Source organism: Myotis myotis, unplaced genomic scaffold (assembly GCF_014108235.1).
Source record: "Myotis myotis isolate mMyoMyo1 unplaced genomic scaffold, mMyoMyo1.p scaffold_m19_p_5, whole genome shotgun sequence".
NCBI lineage: Eukaryota > Metazoa > Chordata > Mammalia > Chiroptera > Vespertilionidae > Myotis > Myotis myotis.
The window spans coordinates 894,508-916,979 of NW_023416357.1; the positions used below are offsets into that span (position 1 = coordinate 894,508).

The following is a 22,472-nucleotide window of genomic DNA, read 5'->3' on the forward strand; positions in this document are numbered from 1 at the left end:
TGGAAACTATGCTATGCAACTGAGAAAGGAAAGCGCGGTGGCCAAGCTCAGAGGGCGCGGCCTCAGCCTGTATTTTCAAGGCCAATCTGCACAGGACACGAACACACATTGTTTGGCCACTGAGTACAGAGCTCACGTTGCACACACTCAACTGCAGTCATCGCACCTCTGACGACGAGAAGCTGCTGGCAGAGGCTCCTGCTGTCACTTCTGCCTCCCGTTCCAGGGACACACCTTTGTGTCAAACCTCCTTGTAAGGAAAACTGAGCCCAATCATCTCTCACCAAGCGCATCACACACACTGCTGCCTATTATAGGGTCATAAACACCAGCCTGAGACCCAGTTAGCATTTGGACAGGAAACATGCCTACAATCCCTGAAGAATACACTAGAAGCAAGCAAGGCGTTTAGAATGCTTTAATCTTTCCAGTCAACACCGTCTGCATCAGTAGCTGCAAAGCTGTAGCGTTAGCATCTCACATAACTGGTCGGTGAGGGGTTTTCAAGGGCGGGAGTAAGAACAGAACGACAGGAGGTACAAGTACTGGGTTTCACACTTCCGTTAAAAACTCAAATCAAAACTGCTTCTCTGCATTGAAACTCTGTCAGAACTTGAAGGCTGCCGTGGCTTTAGTCCCACGACTCGTCATCTGCTGGGTTCGGGATTTGTGAGGAGGAAAAGCCTGCCGTGCTCAGAGTGCTCTTGCCACGGAAATTCTTTAAAAGAGAGAGAGAGAGAGAGAGAGAGAGAGAGAGAGAGAGAGAGAGAGAGAGAGAGAGAGAGAGAGAGAGAGAGACTGTTAGTGCTCTGACCGCTTTAGGCCACAGGCCCAGACGAGAGCAGGTAGCATGAGTCTCCAGGACCCAGCTCTGGGGATAAGGCCCAGCTCCACCTGGGAAGTCAAGGAAAACACTTCAAGCCAATAGTTTTGGCAAATGGAGAAACTTAAAGCTCTGACACCAATGAGTACGCACAACTATTTCATGATTCGTATGCTGTTTCTGTTGCCTAGAAACTGACACCTCAGAAAAGATGTACAACTCATGTCTCTAGGACTGTATCTTAGTAATAATGTGGCAAGAATTCCCAAAATACAGGAAGTTCAAGAGATACCAAATTAGAATTTAAAATGCCAGCACATTTGGGGAGAGGGGGACTTCTGAGTATAAACCTTGATGTTAATTCTGCACCTTTAACACCAAATATACCTATATATATGAAATTTTAGAGAAATATTACGGTAACCTTCAGGTATAATAATAATGGCTCAGGTAAATGCTGACGGTTCTCGGGATGTCTCAGTATCAGACATATTCCACGGAGCGACTACAGCCCCGTCTAAGCTGCCCTCACCAACCTTCCTGGTGTCCACCGATGTGAAAACGCTCTCTCTGCTGCTCCCACTGAAGCCGGGCACGTAGGTACTGAAGGCAATCTCTTCCAGCCACGCGGGAACGTCCTGCTGAGCCTTTAAAACAAATGCACTTCATGAGCCACAGGCACCGATGCAGCCTCAAAGACTGCCCTCCGCTTTCGTGAACGCCCCTGCGTGTGAGGCGCCGACTGCCCCGCTGAGGTGAGAACACTCGGCGCAGCTCCAAGACGGGACACTCACATCCGACAGCACCTTCACGAGCGGCTGCGCCAAGTGCCTGTCCGACTCGGGATCAAAGAAGGAGACGGCTCTGCCGGTGTTGCCACAGCGGCCGGTGCGCCCGATGCGGTGGACATACTCGTCGATGGTGGAGGGAAGGTCAAAATTGATCACATGCTGAACGTTTTCAATGTCCAGCCCCCTGGCAGCTACAGAAGTAGCCACCAGCACGGGGCACTTCCCACAGCGGAAGTCTCCCAGGGCCTGCTCTCGCTCTCTCTGTTCCCGGTCCCTTGGAAGAAAGGAAAGCACGTATTTTAGGACAGCTCTGACAAAAACTGTAAGGAGAGCCTTTCAAGTGTGACGTGTGAATTTTTTTTTTTTTCTTTTTTAAAAAGTCTATAATTTGGGAGAGGGTGGTGATTAATTTCCAAAATACACTTCAGAGTCTCAACTTCCACACAACACAGCTCCCTTACTCACAGCCCTTTGGTTTTCAGACAAAATGTAAGAGCCTCATAAAGCCAGAAGCACTGACAGCCCTCAACGCACCCACACGCAGCGTTCACTGACGTCCCTTACAGACTGTCCCACAGACTTCGCTTCTCCCTACACCTCTGCCTCTCGGCTCAGTAGTAAAGGCAGCTGCAGACACACGTGAATTTATTTTTAATACCAGTAAAAACATCTGACACTACATTTTTTTTTTAATTAAATCTTTATTGTTCAGATTATTACATTTGTTCCTCTTTTTTCCCCCCCATAACTCCCCTCCTCCCAGTTCCCACCCCACCCTCCGCCCTCACTCCCCACCCACTGTCCTCATCCATAGGTGCATGATTTTTGTCCAGTCTCTTCCCGCATCTCCCACACCCCTTTCCCCCCCCAAGAATGGTCAGTCCATTCCCTTTCTACGTCCCTGATTCTATTATAATCACCAGTTCATTCTGTTCATCAGATTATTTATTCACTTGATTCTTAGATTCACTTGTTGATAGATGCATATTTGTTGTTCATAATTTGTATCTTTACCTTTTTCTTCCTCTTCCTCTTCTTAAAGGATACCTTTCAGCATTTCATATAATCCTGGTTTGGTGGTGATGAACTCCTTTAGCTTTTCCTTATCTGTGAAGCTCTTTATCTGACCTTCAATTCTGAATGATAGCTTTGCTGGATAAAGTAATCTTGGTTGTAGGTTCTTGGTATTCATCACTTTGAATATTTCTTGCCACTCCCTTCTGGCCTGCAAAGTTTCTGTTGAGAAATCAGCTGACAGTCGCATGGGTATTCCCTTGTAGGTAACTGAGTTTCTTTCTCTTGCTGTTTTTAAGATTCTCTCTTTATCTTTTGCTCTTGGCATTTTAATTATGATGTGTCTTGGTGTGGTCCTCTTTGGATTCCTTTTGTTTGGGGTTCTCCGCGCTTCTTGGACCTGTAAGTCCATTTCTTTCACCAGGCAGGGGAAGTTTTCTGTCATTATTTCTTCAAATAGGTTTTCAATATCTTGCTCTCTCTCATCTTCTGGCACCCCTATAATTCTGATGTTGGTACGCTTGAAGCTGTCCCAGAGGCTCCTTACACTATCCTCGCATTTTTGGATTCTTTTTTCATTTTGCTTTTCCGGTTGGGTGTTTTTTGCTTCCTCGCATTTCAAATCATTGACTTGATTCTTGCGCTCCTCTGGTCTGCTGTCGGGAGTCTGTATAATATTCGTTATTTCAGTCCGTGTATGCTTAATTTCTAGTTGGTTCCCCAATATAACATCGAGGGTCTCATAAGTTTTCTTGTAGATCTCATTAAGTTTATCGGCGGCTTCTAAACAATTCTTGAGAGACCTTAAAAGTGTGGTTCTGAACTCTATATCTTCCATTGACAATTTTGTCCTGTTTCTTTGTCTCCGCATTTTGTTATGCTTCCTTGGTGCACCCCTAGTGGTCTTTGTGCGCAGTCTTATAGTTAAACCTTGATTGTTGTAGCTAATACCAGGGAGGGTTTGACCTCCAGGCCAAGTGGCTATGAGAATCAGCTGTGTCTGCAGTGAGAGAACTTCTGTCCTCTAGGGAGGTGCTAATCTAGCCTTTGCCTGAGGCTATCCGGCAAATGCCTGTGTGCAGGGCTTGGGCGGGGCGGGTCGCACAGGATCAACAGGGTGGGCTGGAGAGAGCAGTTATGGCGGCTCTCAGTCCTGTCCCCAGGGGCTCTGCCTCTCTGAGTCCCAGCACCCGCTGCAAACCTCGGAGAGAAAGCTGCACTCGCTCTGACCGAAGCCAGACAGTCCCGCTTCTCCCGTTTGAGTCTGGGTCCCTAAAGACTCGCCCGGATCTGGAGCTCAGAGTCTGCGACTCCCTCCCGATTGAAAACGCCAACCGCGCCCTCCGCCGCCAGCCCGCTCCGCGCACTCCGCACCTCAGAATTTGACTTCAGCACTGCGCCTCCTCTGAGTGTCCGTATGCGTTTCTCTTTCCTCCTAGTTGTAGGACTTCCACTCAGCCAGCGTTCCTGTGGTTCTGGGTGATGTCCTTTCCGTTTTTTAGTTTCACTTTTGAAGTAGGTGTTCAAGGCAGCAAACTCCGGCGTTATCCTATGCCGCCATCTTGGTTCTCCCTACATTTCTTTTTAATACGAGCTACATATGACATACTGTTCTCTCACATACCACGTGTCACACAGTTCCCACCATACTCTGAGGCTGGAACACCATCCCCAGTTGCAGATGGGGTGACAGCTAAGACATACAGTCAGACTGTAAACTTGGATGACAAATGCCAAGTCTCACCTATTAATCTCTATTAATAATCTTTCTAGTCTTGGGAAAAACACGACGACTTGATTAGAATACTTTCTTAAAAAATACAGGTTTCTGACAAAGTATAACCTCAGCATCCTACGCAGTCTCTGATAACATTTTACATGTACCAGTGAAGGACCAACAAGCCATGTTAGCGCGTTGTAAGCACGCAGTGCGCCAAGGAGATTAGACGGCAGAGGGAGCCCTGGCTCTGAGCACCGGGCCCGCAGGGGTCCGTAGAGGAGGCCCCACTCCTGGGGAGGAGGAGCCCTAAGACAGGCCTTACCTCCCTCGTCCCTGACACTTAGTTCTAATAAAACCTTGATATGAAGATGAAGAATAATATTTAGGTTTTGAGAATTCTGAACACGAATCCTAGGATTCTATCATATTCATTATATAGACTCATGTTTCTGAACAAATGGCAAGTAGACACCACCTCCCTCCCAGGAAGTGGTATTAATCTACTCACCCATGAATGCTTGTTGTTGATATTTTTTCTTGACAAAGAAAAGTGGCAATAAAATCTGCTTTTTTCTTAGTTTCAACAAAGACCATTGCTCTTTCATCACCTACAATGAAAGACAATGGAACTATGACTAACATTCAAACCAAAAACTCAGAAAAAGGAAAGGGAGGTGGGTAGGAAACCTTCTCATCCACCACTTCACTCTCAGCACCTCGACCAACCGGCCTGGTCGCTACCCGGGACGCAAATGTCCTCTCACGGGTTGGGCTGGGGGGAGAGAGAAATCCAGTTTGAACCAGCCGTTAAAGTGTGCACCGTATGCGTTTTTGAGGAGCACCCTGTATATAAAGACCAGACACCTTTAGAAAATGCTTTCTTTCTCTTGCTCATTTTTGGAAATCAGATGGCTTCTTGCCTTCTTCTGCCTCTTTCCCTTCAAACTGAGAGCGAGCTACTACACGGGAGAAGGGTGGGGGAGGGGGGCAGGGGGACGTGCAGCCTGTAACGCGCCCCACTGGAAGTTTTGTTTCCAGGTACAGCCTGCAGCTCTTCCCTCAAACTAAGAGATGCAGTGGATGACCTTCCCTAAGAGCTGCTCTGGGGAAGGGAACTGATTTCTCAGCAGTATATTCTGAAGAAGCAGAGTCGGGTCTTTCAGTCCCTTCCAGCTCTAAAATGCTTCCGATCGATGAACACAGGAGGCCTTCGGAAGCAAAAACGGGGAGCTGGAAATACAGCAGAGCTCACTTGGGGTGGAGTAGAGCTTGATGTAAAAATATGTTACTAAGCTTTTCTATTTTCTAAAACAAACAAAAACCCCCTATTTTTCTGCTGGAATAGTTTTTAGTCAAATACTGTTAAGCAAAGTCTCAAATCCTTCCTACTTTTAACCTTTATGGAGGAGAAAGGACTATACTCCTATATAATTACACAGAAAACTGAATCATAAAAACAGCTTTAGAAAAAGAATGAAAATAAACTTATTAAAACTCATACCAAACAATCCTTAAGAGTAGCTTTAAAAAATCAGAATCATAACAGATAACCACACCAATGCCGGCACCTGTGTTCCTCAGGGTCTCGACCAGCTTCTCTCGCTTGGAGTACTGGCCCACTTGGAGGACCGTCTGCTGGACATCTGTGCATGCTCCACCCACTTGTCCAACAGCAACAAACAAGTAGTTCAGTTTTAAAAACTCCCCAGCCATCCTTGAAAGACAAAAGATTATTCCTTCACTTAACCTCTTCCATTAATATGCAAAATATCTGCTGAAATCCTGCAAGACAGATCATAACAACTACAATATAAGGTGAATACTTATACCATCCAAATACTACTTTCAAAGATCAATATAAAATACTAAGGTTCTGCAAAATACATAACTACTAGTGAAAAAGTTTGTGTCAAATAATGGACATAGTAATTCCAACTGCATGTGCTGACCACGCAAAACTGTAAAATGTGTGTACAATAAAAAGTATGCTCCACTGAAATGTAAGTTTATGCAAAAATTCTGTTCTTTGCTCATTGCTTTTATCACGGAAAATACTGTTTATCAAATTACTAAACTTCAAACGAACTCTTAGGAGCAAACCAGACCATAGGTCAGTGCGTGTCACGTCGTGATGCACAGAAAGTCATACTTGAACAAAACTGGGCCAAAAAGCAAGATAAGGGCCCAGAGGCCAGGCCAGGCTGCTCGCCCAATAGCTCGGCACCAGCATCTTGACAGGCACAAGGTCACCCCGAGACCTGGGAGCTGGAGAAGGGGCCAGGCAGTCACACAGCTGCGTCTGGGGAATGAAGGGCAGGTCCAAATCTCAGTCCCCTCTCTCCCCCTTGTTCTCTAGCTGCCTCCTCGAGTATCTGAAAATAGTGCAAACTCAGCGCACCCAGGACCTTCACCAATCACTGCTGTGCTTTCCCCTCATCTGTTCCCCACCAGAGAGAAGAGAAGAGCTTCCTTCTGATCTACTTCCATCCAGCAAGCACCCTCTCATCCATAAACCTTGACGGCATCTGCAGTTCCTTCCTGTCCTTCCTCTTCCTCATCACTGACCACAGGTGAGCGCCTGAGCCAGGCACACCTGGGACTGGGCACTGGGAGCACAGTTCCTTCCTGCCCATCCTCCTCATCATCACTGAACACACGTGAGCACCTGTGCCAGGCACACCTGGGACTGGGCACTGGGAGCAAAGTTTCTTCCTGCCCATCCTCCTCCTCATCACTGACCACACGTGAGCACCTGCGCCAGGCACACCTGGGACTGGGCACTGGGTGCACAAAGATGAATATGACGGTCTCTGCTTCTGAAGTGCTCACATTGATTTATATAAAAATAATTACTATACTTTTAAAATGTCCAGTTTAATGTTCACATATTTTAATTATATAGTATTTTAATGTATCCTGTATAATAAAGCAGTAATATGCAAATTGACCATTACACCCTCACACAAGATGGCTGCCCCCATGTGGTCAAAGATGGCCACCACAAGATGGCCAGCAGGGGAGGGCAGTTGGGGGTGATGAGGCTTGCAGGGGAGGGCAGTTGGGGGTGATGGAGCTGGCAAGGGAGGGCAGTTGAGGGGGACTAGGCTGGCAAGGGGAGGGCAGTTGGGGGTGACCAGGCCAGCAGGGGAGGGCAGTTGAGGGGGACCAGGCTTGCAGGGGAGGGCAGTTGGGGGCAATCGGGCTGGCAGGGGAGCAGTTAGGCATCGATCAGGCTGGCAGGAGAGTGGTTAGGGGGTGATGAGGCTAGCAGGCAGAAGAGGTTAGGGGCAATCAGGCAGGCAGGCAGGCAGGCGAGCGGTTGGGAACCAGCAGTTCTGGATTGTGAGTCGGACATCCCCCAAGGGGGTCCCAGATTGGAGAGGGTACAGGCTGGGCTGAGGAATATCCCCCCCTCAAGTGCACAAATTTCGTGCACCAGGCCTCTAGTTTATATAACAATCTAGTGTTACAAAAGCATCTACTGAACACTTCTTGCATTCCAATAAATGTACAATGTTTTAAACAGTTTAAAATGATGTCTATTTAGAAGAGTCTTCGAGTTTGAAGCTTGATCTGAGGAAGCAGCAAGTAAGAATGTGAAAGAGTAATAAGGCAAGGCATTCCATGCCAAAGGAGAGGAGAAATGAGAACAAATACCGAGGAGGACAGGATGCGGCTTGTCCAGCCACAGGACACCGCTCACAGACCAGAAACAAATGATTCCAGGTAAGCAAGTGGCAGGGGAGGCCGACGGTCACGTGTGAGCATTTGAAAGCTGTTACAGTCTGTGGGGATGGGAGACACGCAAGGGTTTATTCTGAACCAATGTCCAAGAGGGTCAGACTTCATTTCAGAATTATCTCTACTGCGAAAGTGGGGCTGAGGGAGGGAGGCAGGTTGGAAAGCTACTGCCAACAAGCAAAGGAAAACTGAAAAGGCTCTAAATTACGGCTGGAAACAGAAGAAACTAACAGATTTGAAACATTTTAGGGATAACTGCCAAGTTGAGTATTGTTCAAGGGCAGTGACATAAAGGAATGTGAAGGAGGATTCAACATAATTCAAAGGATTTGGGCTTAAAAAGACCATGATCCCAATAAGGAGGAGGAGGCTGAAGAAGAGGTCAGCTTTGGACATGAGGAACAGGAGTTGCTGGTAATCCATCCAAGAGGAAAATGCCACTAAGAGGCTAGATCTGAGCGTCTGGAGCTCAGGAAAGAGACCAGGGATACGGGCAATAGGTTGGACATTACCGGCAGGTGCCAGCCAGTGAGATGGATGCTGCAAGGCCTCGGTGAGCACGGAAGGGAGTAGCACGAACTCAGGCGGAAGTCAGTGACGCGATCGAGGAGTCAGGGACTGAATGATACACACGACCCATGAGCAGGGACTCCACCCGACTCACTGTATGTTCCCAGGCTCAGAATCCAACATGGCACATAAAAGGTCCTCAGCAAACACTGCTGCCCGATGGGGCACACATGGCCATTGGGGCTGGCTGATACCCAAATACTTTCCTATTTCAGGGTAGACACACAGACACGGAACATGTGATGAGTGAAAGACACTGCCAGCCAGCCCCGCCCGAAGGCCTGTGGCCCCACGCAACTTTCTACCAGACCAGGGCCCTCTGCAGAGCACAGGCGGCCCACAGTCACATCACACTGGACCCAGAGCTGCCACCCTGGCAGGAGCTGGAACCGCCCTTGCCTGTCCCCTGGAAAGACAGCCAGTGCCCGGCTTGAAGAGACCCTCTGTGAGGCCTGTGGCCTCATCACGCCACAGTCACAGGAACTCGAATCAGGATCTTTGTGGTGAATGGGCCTGGGCACCAAGGGACGCAAGCAAGAGAGGCCCATCCCATCACTCCAGAGACGCACGAGGGACCTGTGCCTCCTGCCCCACAGCAGGTTCGGCAGGTCTGGAGGTCGGTTCCCGAGGAGAGCACAGTCCCGCCTCTGCAAACAGCTGAACGAGGAGCTAACACTGCTGCCTGGGCGCTGTAGGCTCGCGTGGCTAAGGGACCAGCAGGCCCAACGCAGAGTCGCACACTAGAGGGATCCTCCTGGCTCACAACTCACCAGGCCACATCTGTCAACAGCTGGTGGGCACATCTTCTACCCAAGACCAATTCCCCCAAGCTCTATAACTGATTTGAAGAAAAGGGACAATTATAAAAACAACTTAATTTAGTAAGAACTTACTAAATCCTAGCTAGGTGCTGTGCTATACTACACACATACACATTTTAATAAAATGTGAGGTTAATGCAAAGCCAAGAACAAAGGTAAGAAACAATGAAAACTATGGTCACTTTTTAGGAATACATCTACTTTTTAAAACTGTTTCATAATCTTAAAAAAGTTAAATATTTTTCAAAAAATAGAATGTTCATATTGCTTCTGTTTCTATAAAAGCATGTATGTACATTACAATTATCTTTAAGAAAAAAAAAATGAACCTTTGAATTTCTTCTGGGAAAGTTGCACTAAACATAAGGGTTTGGCGCTGTTCCTTTGAAGGCATTCCTGGACAGGAAATTAATTTCTTCATTTCTGGTCCGAAACCCATATCCAGCATGCGGTCAGCTTCATCCAGAACTAGATATCTGACTTGTCTAAGACCAATCTTTATGGGTATTTTCAAAGATTAGAGCAGAGAATGCACACTAGTTAATATATTAAACTAAAATATTACACATTCCAACTATTAATATTTTCTTAAGGATGAAGATTAGAAATCAATGCAATGAGAATGGTTATGCTTAGATAATACTTCACTGTTTATTTCAGTTCTCCATTATCTATAATGTTGTAAACATTTTATAAGTTATGACTAAAACCAGAATATCTAGACCAACACTGCCCAGCAGACCTCACTCTCGTGACCATTCTGCATCTTCGCTGCCTGACACACCAGCCACGGCCACTGTCGCTATATATGCACTTGAACTGTGGCTAGTGTGCCTGAGAAACTGAATTTTAAGTTTTGAATCATCTTTGAAGTTAAATAGACACATGAATAATAAATTGGACAGCACAGATCTAGACTGTTTTCCGATAAAGTCAGATTCCTTGAGAAATAAAAATTTCTAACAGAATGACAAATACAAATGTCTTTTAAATGGCAATTTTTTTTCTAACTCTTTCAAATCCTGAATAAATTCTCCATTCTCTAACCACTCACGAACAACTGGGAAACGCCTCTGACCTTGAACATTTATGCTATAAAGAGAAGCACACATTTACAAACAGGAAACGGATGACTTCGGTACCACCATGGGACATGTTTAGTGACAGATCAAGATGGACCTTTCTGGATGCTCTTTTTTAACTTTATTTTTATTGTTGACACTATTGCAGATGTTCCCATTTCCAACCCCCCTTGGCCCACCTCCCCCTGGCCCCTCCCCTCTTCCTGCTGGCCATCACCACACAGCTGTGTGTGTCCATGGGCTGTGCATATACAGCACGTTCTTTGGCTAATCCTTTCCTCTTCTTTCATCCAATCCCCTCCATCCCTCCCCCCTCTGCATACTCTTAGTAAGTATTCTAAGAGAAGTGCCTTGATGCAGAAAAACATGTTTTGAGTAACCTCTTTAGAGAAGAGCTAAAAAAAAAAAAAAAAAAAAAAAGCAGCAAATCCCGTTCATGAAAGTGAACGTAAAGTATTGTTTAGAGATGTAACAGTGTGGTATGTGCAAACCTAAAGTACGGACATGGCCCTAAAATCTCCTAAAGTCTTAGAAAATTAACGAGTCTGGTTACTATCGCTCCCACACTTAAATGGGAGACAAAATTGTTGTCATCAAAGGCTTCTTCTAGGGGGAAAAATATTTCATCCAGACATAGATGAAACTAGAGAAAAGCGTTTATCACATCTGTCTCCCAGGGTGGCTGGGTATAGGATACGGGTTCTGAAATCAGATCGAGATTCTACCCTAGCCCTATTAACTTACTAGAGCTAACTAGGGGATTTTAAATAAATAACATGATCACGCTGAGTTTGTTTTCCCAAGTATGAAATGAGAACTAGTATTTATCTCCTGTTAAGGAGGTAAGAACACATTAAAAAAATGTGAGGGGGCCTCCCATAGGAATGGTTATCGATGGTACTCTAACAAACACCTCCATCTCTACAGCACTGTCGCCATTCCCATACACAACACTTAATTCATCCACACAGCCGCCCCCGGGCCTACCTTTTCTTTACCGATGACATCCATCAGTCTCCCAGGAGTGGCACATAACACATTACAGCCTTGGGTTATCTGTCGAACTGAATGCCCAAACTGGGTTCCCCCGTATATGACAACAGCTCTTACACAAGTTCTATTGACAAGAAAAAGAAATGTTATTTTCTAGTTACTTAAAAATTAGACACTTATATCTAACAAAATGTAAAGCAAAATCCATAAAGACAAAACCTAATACATTCAACAACCTTTAAAAAATTAAATTCTTCCCAGGAAGAGGTTAACAAATGAAAAACCATGGAAAAATATTTTGTTATGATCTGATAAAGAGAGCTCTTCAAAAACAAGGATAAACACCACCACTGCCCACACAAAAATAGGACAAAAACATGAAGAAATGATTCATTAAAAGCACAAATAACCTTTAAACCTTTTTAAAGTTACACATTATTTCTAAAAGGAAAACAAATGAAGATTAATACATTTCCCCTCAAGTGTGATAACACCAGTCAGGCAGACCATAGGGAAACTGGCACTCGAGGGGGAAAACTGAAGCCACCCATTTCACAATTGTAGTCAATATTCAAATTTAAAAATGTATTTTTGTTCCAGTAAGTTCACACACATGAATTTATCCTTCAGATATGTCCCCATTACAGGCAAAGATGACTGTATAATAAGATTCAGTGCCAACATTGTTTTTAGTATCGAAAGATTGAAAACTACCAAAGCACCTAACAATAGAAAACTCAAAATTACAGTCCATCCATCCAAAGGAATATGTGCTTTCATAAAGAGAAAGGGGCCAGTTCTAGAATAAGCAACACTACAGCATACACCGTTTAAGATCACAGGTGGCGCCAGCTGAGCAGGCCACCATTTGTCACGAGGACTGAAAGGCACATGTGGAGAAGGTGCAAGATGCAGAGCAGGTGGACACTGCTCACTTCCTCCCATGACCACATCAACCTTCCAACTGAACTACAGACCCACCAACCTGAGCATCAAGTTAAGGGCAGCTGAACAGAAGCCTGACAGCCAAAGATACAGACCCCGAGACTGGTGGGGAGGGGGAGGTGCAAGAAGGGCTGGGCCCTCCCACGTGGCGGCTGAGAACCAGGAAGAATGTCTCATTGCAAAAGTTCCCCCTTAGGAGTGAGGGTCACACCCCACACCGGGGTCCCCAGCCAAGAGCACCAGAGCCACGAAGAGGAGCCCATATAACATCTGGCTGTGAAAACCAGCAGGGATGCCAAAACCGGTTTGGCTCAGTGGATAGAGTGTCGGCCTGCGGACTGCAAGGTCCCAGGTTCGATTCCGGTCAAGGGCATGTACCTGGGTTGCGGGCACATCCCCAGTAGGAGATGTGCAGGAGGCGGCTGATCGATGTTTCTCTCTCATCGATGTTTCTAACGCTCTGTCTCTCTCCCTTCCTCTCTGTAAAAAATCAATAAAATATATATTTTTTTTAAAAAAAGAAAACCAGCAGGGATTCTACCTGTCCAGGTGAGACAGAAGGCAGCTGGAAACCCAGGGCTCCTCTTAAAGGAACAATGCACAAATGCTCGTTTGTGGGCACTCACTCTGGGCTCCAGTGAAGGGACGGAGGCTGGGAGGCTGCCAGAGACACACGGGGACAGACCACATTGTGTGGCTCTGGCTGAGGGCTGGAGGGACAGCCGCCAATGCCCGTGTCGAGTCCTCTTACTGCACCGCCCACAGGCACCGTATTTCCATCAAGGCTCAACTCCCACAGGAGGCCCACAGAGCCTACACCAGAGACACTCCTGCAGAACTGGCCCAGGGGGTCAAGGAGACTGTGCCGCTGGGCCCCACAGGACCTACCACTAAGGCCATCCTACCAAGACTGGAAACTCAACAGTTCTACCTAGTGCACAGAAACACAGAGAGAAGCCAAAATGAGGAGACAAAGAAATATGCCCCAAATGAAAGAATTGCAGAAATCTAGAAAAAGAACTAAATGAAATGGAGGCAAGTAATCTACCAGATACAGAGTTCCACACAATGGTTATAGGAATGCTTTATTTATAGTAGCCCCAAATTAGAAACAACTCCAACACCCCCAAATAGGGAAGTAAAATACATACACATAGGTAATTTTAAAGTCTTTAAAAATTAGGTCTAATAATGAAATAAGCAGTTTTCCATGTTTATGTGTAAAAGAGGAGAAAATTAGGAACACCTGAAGTTTATTTTTTAAATTAAAAATTACCAGAACATACGCCAATAGGCTCACTACAGCAGGTCCTCCGTTTACGTGGGAGGTCCGTTCCTACGGAGAGACGTAAGCGATTTTCGCCGTAGTCAGAGCCCACCTATTCGAGCACCTACGTTCTCCCATGGAGCACAGACACAGCAGTAATGAAGTGAGAGAGTGAAAACATTTAAAAGAGAGATAACAATTCCTGACCTTTACTTGTGGCCAATAAATAATAAAAAACTTACCGCACATATGTACAGTGGGGCCTTGACTTACGAGTGTCCCGACCAACGAGTTTTTTGAGATACCAGCTGTCTCTCGGCCGATTTTTTGCATTGAGTTGATAGAGTAATTTGAGTTAACGAGCTCCTTAACAAGCTCCTTAATGAGCTCGGTCTCGGAAGGAATTAAACTCATAAGTCAAGGCCCCACTGTACATACGTTGAAACGACAGAACTTTTTAAAAAATACTATAAATGGGAGATAGTGATGTAACCACAAAACAACGTGTGTCGAGTCCGACATAACCCGAGGACTGCCTTACTTTCTTATTCTATTATCGTCTAAGTTTTCATAAGCATGTTTCTTTTTAAAAATAAAAATAAGCAGGGATTCCATAAACAAGATTAGGAAGAAGAACACTTGGATTAAGTTACACGACTGTGGTGCTACTGAGTTCTCCCCCAAGCAGAGGAGAAAGTCTTCTTAAAAAACGCTTGCTGTGAGGGCCTCCAGACGCACTCACCCGAAAGAGAACTTCCTGGCTTCCAGGTAGATCTGATTGATGAGCTCTCGGGTTGGGGCCACGATGATGCACTCGGGCTCCTGCAGCTCCCGGAAGCGGCTGGCGGTGATGCCGTCACGCATCATGTGCGCCAGGATTGGCAAGAGAAATGCTGCCTACAAGTTAAAGGGCATAATTGACAAATTACCACGCATCCTCTTCCACCCTTAATCATTTTGGTTTAGATACTACCATGTTCCAGAAGGAGCTGAACACACCTAGAAAAATTAAACATCTGTTAACTGCAACACTAGTCTAAAATCACTTCAAAATTCTTTCTTCAGAACTACGCACACCCCACTAAGAGCAGAAACCAGAAGCAAAAATGTAAGTACAGTATTTACGACAGTTCACTGAAATCATCTTCAAACCTTCAATCCAACAAAAGATTCAAGCTCTTTGGGGAAGAACCAAAGTTCAAAAACCCTTAACTCGAGTGTGGGCAGAACACGTGGGGAAGTGGCTTACAGTTTTTCCCGATCCCGTCTGAGCACAAGCCATCAAGTCTCGCCCTGCGAGTATGATAGGGATGCTGTATTTCTGCACAGGAGTCAGCTTCGTATAACCAGCCTTAGCAATGTTGTTATTCAGCGTCGGACAGAGATTAGCTTCTTCAAACGTCTACAAGAAAGGGGCAGTGATTCATTTCCATTTATCAACTGCAGATCATTCCATAAACATTCCATTTGAATTCATTTTCAGTTTTTTAAAATTCCACTCTACATACTAAAATTACTTTACTAATACGGCCCCACTCAAAGTACTATCCAACCTGCATCACTACTCAATTGCATAAGGAATAGTTCCAGGAGACAGTGGTTCTAAAGGCAGTTTCTCTGCCCCCTTTAAACCTGTGAGGCACAAATAACTGATCAGTAACAAGGGCTGCTAATCAACAAGGTCCCACCTGCCTTAGGAAATCACTCCCCTAACCCAACTTTCTCAAATACTTCGGAAGCAGAGATCTTGACTCTACAGAGTATCCTTTTTAGTAAATGTAAGTAAAAGGTGCACCTGGTTTGGAGGTGAGTGTGAAATCAGGAGCCTCTCTTTCAACACAGGAATTAACGCTATGTAGGTGGTAGACATGGTTTTGAATTTCCTAACCCTTTATTGACTAAGATGAAATTCTTGTATTCCTTAGTATCGACTTAAAGGAATGTGCCATATATTTTGAAACCACAGTTTGAGACAGTCAATACAGGGATAATGATCACTGACCAAAATTGCTGGTGGAACGTCGTGTCCGGACACTTCCACGAGAATACTGTCGTACTTGTCAAAGTTGATGCCTGTCTGATAATGTGCGAAGATGGAGTCCTCATCCTCGGGTGGGGCAGGTGGGACGTAGGTCACTTTTGGTCCTTGGAATTCAAATAATAAACAGAATCTCCATTACAGGACCAGAAGAAAAGTAAGAGGGAAACAGACAAAAACTGGCAAAATCAAACTTTAAATACTATACAATTTCTCAATATTTAGCATTAAAGTTTTAATTTCTAAGTTTAAAAAGTTAACTTCGCTTTTAAATATTCTGCGTTTTTATTAAAATGCAATACACATTCTGTGAATCACACAAAATTAATGTACCTTGAGTGTCATCACTTTCTGCTCCTTCAGTTCCTGACTTCCAAGAATCTTAAAGGGAATCAAACCCAAAAAGAGATAAATGTTTTTTTTAAAACTGGGGGGTGAAAGAACTCTCACTATAAGAATCAAACACCTCATCTCAAGGAACACTTACTCTTTGCAGAGCCTGTGATGACTTCTTCATTTAGCCCTTTGTAGCCCCCTAGGAAGGAAACCCACAGTGACAATCAGGACAAAGGCGGTACCCATCTTTATCTTCATTGCTTGTCTTCAAAGAGAACATTCTAAAAACGGACAGACCTCTTTAAAGTCCTTTCGCACAAATAATACTTGAGACAATTAAGATACGTGGAATCCTGAGCATTTTGTTTCCTTTGTATTCAAAATGCTGGTTTTATGCAGATGACTCTGTTAAATATTACTGTTTTTTTGTTTAAGCTGCTATGTCTCTAATTCCTATGTCCCTCAGCAAAGGGATTTATTTTCTAAACGGAAGTAAGTGTTCATCTGTGTTGGGGTGTCCCCACCAGCACCTCCAGGTCCCACCATTTCCCAGGACTCACGTGATGACTTATTACAGGGAACGAACAGAGAGCAGAACCGCCAAGGGGCAAAGTCAGACACCCAGGCCCAGCGTCAACGTCCTCTCCCCTGCTCTCACCCAGGACGCGCCTCACTCCCCAGCAAGGAGCTGGGACTGCTGTCCCCAGAAGAAGCTCAGGAGACGCGAGACCCAGTGCCGGGGTCCAACCCCAGCAGGTCCAGGGGTCCCCAAAGGTGTGGATGGAGTCGGCGAAGAAGGAAGGACACGGAGACAGTGTTCAGTTGATCAGCAGCCTAGCCAGGATCTCCAGCCAGGATCTCCAGCCAAGTTCTGGTCTGGATCTCCAGAGAGGTTCTGCTTAGGACCTCTTGCCAGGTTCTGTGTCCATGTTCTCTTGCTAGGTTCTCCAGCTAGGTTCTGTAGCCATGTTCCCTCGCTAGGTTCTCCAGCCAGGTTCTGTCCAGGTTCTCCAGCCAGGTTCAGTCACCAGGTTCTAGTCAGGTTCTCTTGCCAATTTCTGTAGTCAGGTTCAGTCCAGGATCTTTTGCCATGTTCTCTCCAGCGAAGTTCTTCTGTCTGTAGGTTCTGTGTTCTAAGCTCTGTATTCTAAGTTCTGTGTTCTAAGTTCTGTGTCTTGCTGTCTAGTTACATCTGTATTTATACCAGTTGATTCAATCCTATCAATCTCTATTACAAAGGTTAGGGCGTTTCTTATCTCCATTCCAGGGAGTAAAGATTATGTAGCTTAAGCATGATTGTTCATAGTTAAAGTGATTAATTACCCGCCTGGCACTTGTTAAGAGGTTTTATTCCCTCCCTAACTTCAGGGGAAAATCCCTACCTGGGCAAACAACCTTTCTCAGAGACCTTGGTTAAAACACATAGTGCCAAGAAGGTGAGCAAACATATTAAGAACAGTATGCCATATATGCCAGGTCCCTTGAAACAGCAAGCATGGACCGGCTCCCGGCAACCCAGGCTTTCCTGAGGGCTGACAATGCGGCCACCTCCGGCCTGGGAGTCCAGACCCCAGAGGAAAAGCAGGAGCAGCCGGGCCTCCCTGTGCACCTGTGGCCTTTCTACTTCAGGTAACGCCCCCTCTGGGCCGCGGAGGGTACATCACAACCCAGAACAGGCTGCCCTGTGTGGAGGGAGCCTTTTCCTGGGAGCCCTACACTTGTCCACAGAAAGGTCTCGAAACATTTCTTTTCACACCGCACGGGAGCATTTGGAGAAAAATCTTTCTAGAGTCAAGACTCCAGGGCCTGGGCAGGGTGCTGCTCTGAATGCTCAGACTCTGCATGACCCTGAGGCTCCCAGACGGCCAGCCAGCTCCACTGTCCTAACAGCCGGGAGAGCGTGGCCCTCGTGCAGGACAGGAAGGGCGTGACTGAAACACCCTCGGGCACCACGTCCTGTGCACTGGACTCCACCCCCCACCAAACCAAACCGCGTCATAAGAAAAAAACACACTGCTCTACAGTAAGGCTCTGTACACAGTTTCTCAATCTTTCGTATTTCCCTGATCTTTCATTTCATGGTTTTATTACTTATTGGAGTTACTTGCTGATAAATTTTAGGTGACTTTCCGTCTTTACTTACTATAAATGAAGCTTCAGTAAACAGCCCTGTAAGCATATTAAGGAAATACATCTACAGCATTAAGTATTAAGTCACTCTAAAACACAGGCTGTGCAAATGTATGCTCCAAGTGTATAAATGCAGTAACAGCTACAATTAACTTCAAAAATTAAACTTGTATTACAATCATTTTAACCACTTATAGGGAAACCAAACAAAAATTCACCTTGATCCTGGCCAGTGTTCTCAGTGGTTAGAGCATTGGTCTGCCCACCAAAGGGCCATGGGTTCAATTCCCAGGCAAGGGCATTGGGTTGGGGTTTTGATCCCTGGCCCCCATCAGGTGTGTGTGGGAGGCAACCAATCGATGTATATCTCTCACTTCTCTCTTCCTCCCCCCCAATCCCTCCCTCCCTTCTTCCACTCTCTCTAAAAATCAATGGAAAAATTATCCTTCGGTGAGAACTAACAAAAAATAAATGAAAATAAAAATAAAAATAAAAATAAAAATAAATAAAAACAAAAACTCACCTCGTCCACTCCCACCTCTGCTTTGGTAAATGTCGCCATTGCCTGGAAGACATGGTTTTGCAGATGCTTTAGAGAAAGCACTCCCCCTCCAGCGCACGCACCACAGAGCTATTTCTAATCAGACCCTGAGCACGTACTCAGGACTCCTAGTCCCTCGACCATCCACCTCTGAAGTCTACAGTTCATCTAAACCTTTTTCTCATCCGAATGTTTCCCTTAAAAACTTCAATGTTTAGATCCCACTTCTAGGAATATATCCCAAGAACTCAGAAACACCCATTAGAAAGAATGTATGCACCCCTACGTTCATAGCTAAGATTTGGAAACAGCCTAAGTGCCCATCAACAGATGAGTGGATTGAAAACTATGGTACATCTATATAATGGAATACTACGCTGCTATAAAAAAGAAAGAACTCTTACCATTGCAACAGCAGGGATGGACCTAGAGAGCATTATGCTAAGCGAAATAAGCTAGTTGGAGAAAGATAAATACCACATGAACTCCTCATTTGTGGACTCTAATGACCAACATAAACTGATGAACAAAAATAGACCCAGAGACAGAGAAGCATTGAACAGACAGTCCGACCCCAGAGGGAAGGCAGGGGAGGGTGAAGGGGGGAGAGATCAACCATGAACTCATATGCATAGATGCATGACCCAAGGACACAGCCAGTGGTGGTACAGGCTGGGGAGAGGGCAAGGGGGGGTGGGAAAGGGACATATGTAACACTTTCAACAATAAAGATTTATTAACCAAAAAAACCTTCCATTTTAGAGCAGTTTTAGATTCACAGCAAAACTGAGGGAAGATACAGGGATTTCCCATTTCCTCCTGTCCCCGCGCATGCATGGCCACCCCCACTGTCAACAACCCCCCTAGGGGTGCACCTGCTACAACTGAGACCCTTCACCGACACGTCCTCACCACCCAGAGGCCAGAGCGGACATCAGGCTCACTCCGTGCTGACCACTGTGTGAGCTTGGACACACGTGGAAGGGCGCATGTCCGTCACTACGGCGCCCACAGAGCAGCTCCACTGCCTGAGCACCCTTCATGCTCTGCCTGCTCAGCCCTCCCCACTGCCCCCCGAAACGCCACCGTGTTCCTAGGGGGTCAGGGAGTTGGGATCAGAGGCATACAGCCTTTCCAAGTGACTTCTGTCACTTAGTGATAGACATTCAAGGTTCCTCCATATTTCCTCACAGCCTGGTACCTCATGTTGTTTGAGTGCTGAGTAATAATCCATTGTCCGCATGTACCACAGTTTATGTGCTCACATTTGAACATTAGTCATCAACAATTTTATTCTTATTTCATTTTCTCCTCAAATCCCCTAACTCAGAATCCCTTCTTTGAAACTAATGAAAAATTTATTTTCCTTCCTCTAATTAAAAGCACAATTTATAACTCAAATTAACTGGTAGATAAGAGAGAAGAAATAATTCAGTGTATAAATTCTATGAGAGGCAAAACTGTCCATGTATTTTTGCCTACAGAGCTAGAAAGCAGAAAAAAATCATGAGCCAACCTAGCATACGTAAACATATATGTTAGGGTTACTAACCCTTGAACTAAAAGCGTAGGTGAATAATTAATTTTCAATAGTGAATTCTATTTCTCACCCGGGCCACTAAACGCTGGTCTCCTAGATCCAAAAAGGCCGCCAGTGCGTGGCGTCCCCTCGTCTTGCTCACACTCGCTGTCTAGATGTGTAGATGATAAAATTAGATGACTTGTTACTTTTAGGAAGTTTTGAAATCATGGGTAAAAAGAAAAAATCATGTTATAGTGCCAAAAGTTAAAAGATGTGGGTAAAATAGTTCAAATTTAACGGGAATCACCTGAGTGTTTTTTAAGTACTGCACACAGGATTTCTCCACAAATTATTTCCTTCAGTTACAAATTACTTCCTCAAAATGTTTATTTTCATAAAAGCATTTAGGGTCAATGATTTGTCAAAATATAATACCTGCAAGCGTTAAATCACCGCCACAAAGCAGCGCTGTGCCCGCCTGAACTTGCACAGTCCCCTTTTCTCCAGAATGGCCCCTGGGCTCCTCCCAGGCCCCACTTTAAAAAGTGCCGAGTCACTGATGAGCTGCACACCTAGTGCATCATCACAAACTTCCGCTCGTCCTCCCTTAGGAGAGACAGGCAACCCAGCAGCTTCTGAAGGCCACACCTCAGCTCCCAGGATGACAGCTGGAGGAGGAGGCAGGAGCCACGCTGTGAAAGGCAGGCTGGGAGAGAGCCACCAGAAGGCCGCCTACTGGTAAGGTCAGCCACGTTAGCATGGCTCCAAAACCATAACACTGTATCACTGAAGAGCCGAGTCACACACTCGTCTGAAAAGATGCTTGCTCTCCTACATAAGCAGGATGCGTTCACATGTGTCTAAGTAATAGATGTACAATGTAGGTGACTGTGCCCCGCCCCTGTGCTGGGCCATCCTATCCTCCTCCCAACAACCTCATGGGACAGGCCTTGTCTGTATCATGTCCTCCTCACTGAACCGCACCATTTGCACCCACTACTCACTTGGACTTCCCAGGCCAAACCCTCCACGGCAACCTCGGAAGCCACCTCGTCCACCTCTTCTGGGCGGCGCCAAAGCTTCTGAGTCATTTCCATCCTGAAAGCCTAAAACAGCAACACGCACATGAACAGCACAGGACAAAGACGCTGTGGGGACACAGTTTAACTTAAGCCTTGCATCATTCAATGACTTTAAATATTTTAAGGCACGAACAAGTAGTCACTAAGAAGAAACACTATAACCTATATAATAAAAGCCTAATATGCTGTCTGGTTGTCTGTTCAACCAATCAAAGCGTAATATGCTAATGATATGCTAAGGCTGCTCAACCACGTGCTATGATGCGCACTGACCACCAGGGGGAGGACAGTTGACCAGTTGCTATGACATGCACTGACCACCAGGGGGCAGATGCTCCAACCGATAGGACACACCCTGGAGCCCTCCTGTGGTCCCTCCCCAGCCCCGATCATGGACCAGTGGGGTCCCTCAGCCTGGCCTGCACGCTCTCGCAATCTGGGCTGAGGGACCACCCCCTCACTCCCCCGCCTCCAAGTGCATAAATTTTGTGCACTGGGCCTCTAGTTTGACTATAATGTTTAACCCTCCTACTATGAATAGACTTGGCTACAGTTTTTTTTTAAGCCCACTACTGGCTTTGGGAATCAAAACTAAAGGTGACCATAAGGAAACAGGGTTGCTCTTAAAATCCTGAAAGTTGCCACAACTGCATCACTAACAGGATGTATACCACTGATGGCAAACCTATGACACGCGTCAGAGGTGACACGCAAACTCATTTTTTTGGTTAATTTTTCTTTGTTAAATGGTATTTAAATATATAAAATAAATATCAAAAACATAAATCTTTATTTTACTATGGTTGCGAATATCAAAAAACTTCTATATGTGACACGGCACCAGAGTTAAGTTTGGGTTTTTCAAAATGCTGACACGCCGAGCTCAAAAGGTTCGCCATCACTGATGTATACAGTCGGCAGAGATTAAATAAATCTGGGCCTCTATTTGCTCCTATAGGAAATAGCAAACATGATACTCAAAGCACAGAGATATAGGCACACACACAGTGTAACTTCCTGTTATAAATAATACATTTTTAACTCAACTGAATACAA

The 22,472-nt window shown here is 45.5% G+C and overlaps 1 protein-coding gene across 1 annotated transcript in view; it reads right to left on the reverse strand.

Annotated features, from left to right (window-relative positions):
- Window positions 1-361: 361 nt before the first annotated feature.
- The window catches only part of DDX4 (DEAD-box helicase 4), a 35,327-nt gene continuing 13,216 nt past the window's right edge, over window positions 362-22,472 (reverse strand). The window contains exons 6-20 of the mRNA XM_036309464.1: window positions 21,339-21,440; window positions 20,423-20,503; window positions 18,795-18,836; window positions 16,293-16,340; window positions 16,139-16,186; window positions 15,770-15,912; window positions 15,017-15,169; window positions 14,510-14,664; window positions 11,550-11,679; window positions 9,810-9,976; window positions 5,917-6,062; window positions 4,857-4,956; window positions 1,618-1,888; window positions 1,360-1,470; window positions 362-718 (exon numbers count right to left, since the gene is read on the reverse strand). Coding sequence (XP_036165357.1) covers window positions 632-718; window positions 1,360-1,470; window positions 1,618-1,888; window positions 4,857-4,956; window positions 5,917-6,062; window positions 9,810-9,976; window positions 11,550-11,679; window positions 14,510-14,664; window positions 15,017-15,169; window positions 15,770-15,912; window positions 16,139-16,186; window positions 16,293-16,340; window positions 18,795-18,836; window positions 20,423-20,503; window positions 21,339-21,440 — 1,784 coding nt within the window. The 3' untranslated portion in view covers window positions 362-631. The remainder of the gene's footprint in view (window positions 719-1,359; window positions 1,471-1,617; window positions 1,889-4,856; window positions 4,957-5,916; window positions 6,063-9,809; window positions 9,977-11,549; window positions 11,680-14,509; window positions 14,665-15,016; window positions 15,170-15,769; window positions 15,913-16,138; window positions 16,187-16,292; window positions 16,341-18,794; window positions 18,837-20,422; window positions 20,504-21,338; window positions 21,441-22,472) is intronic.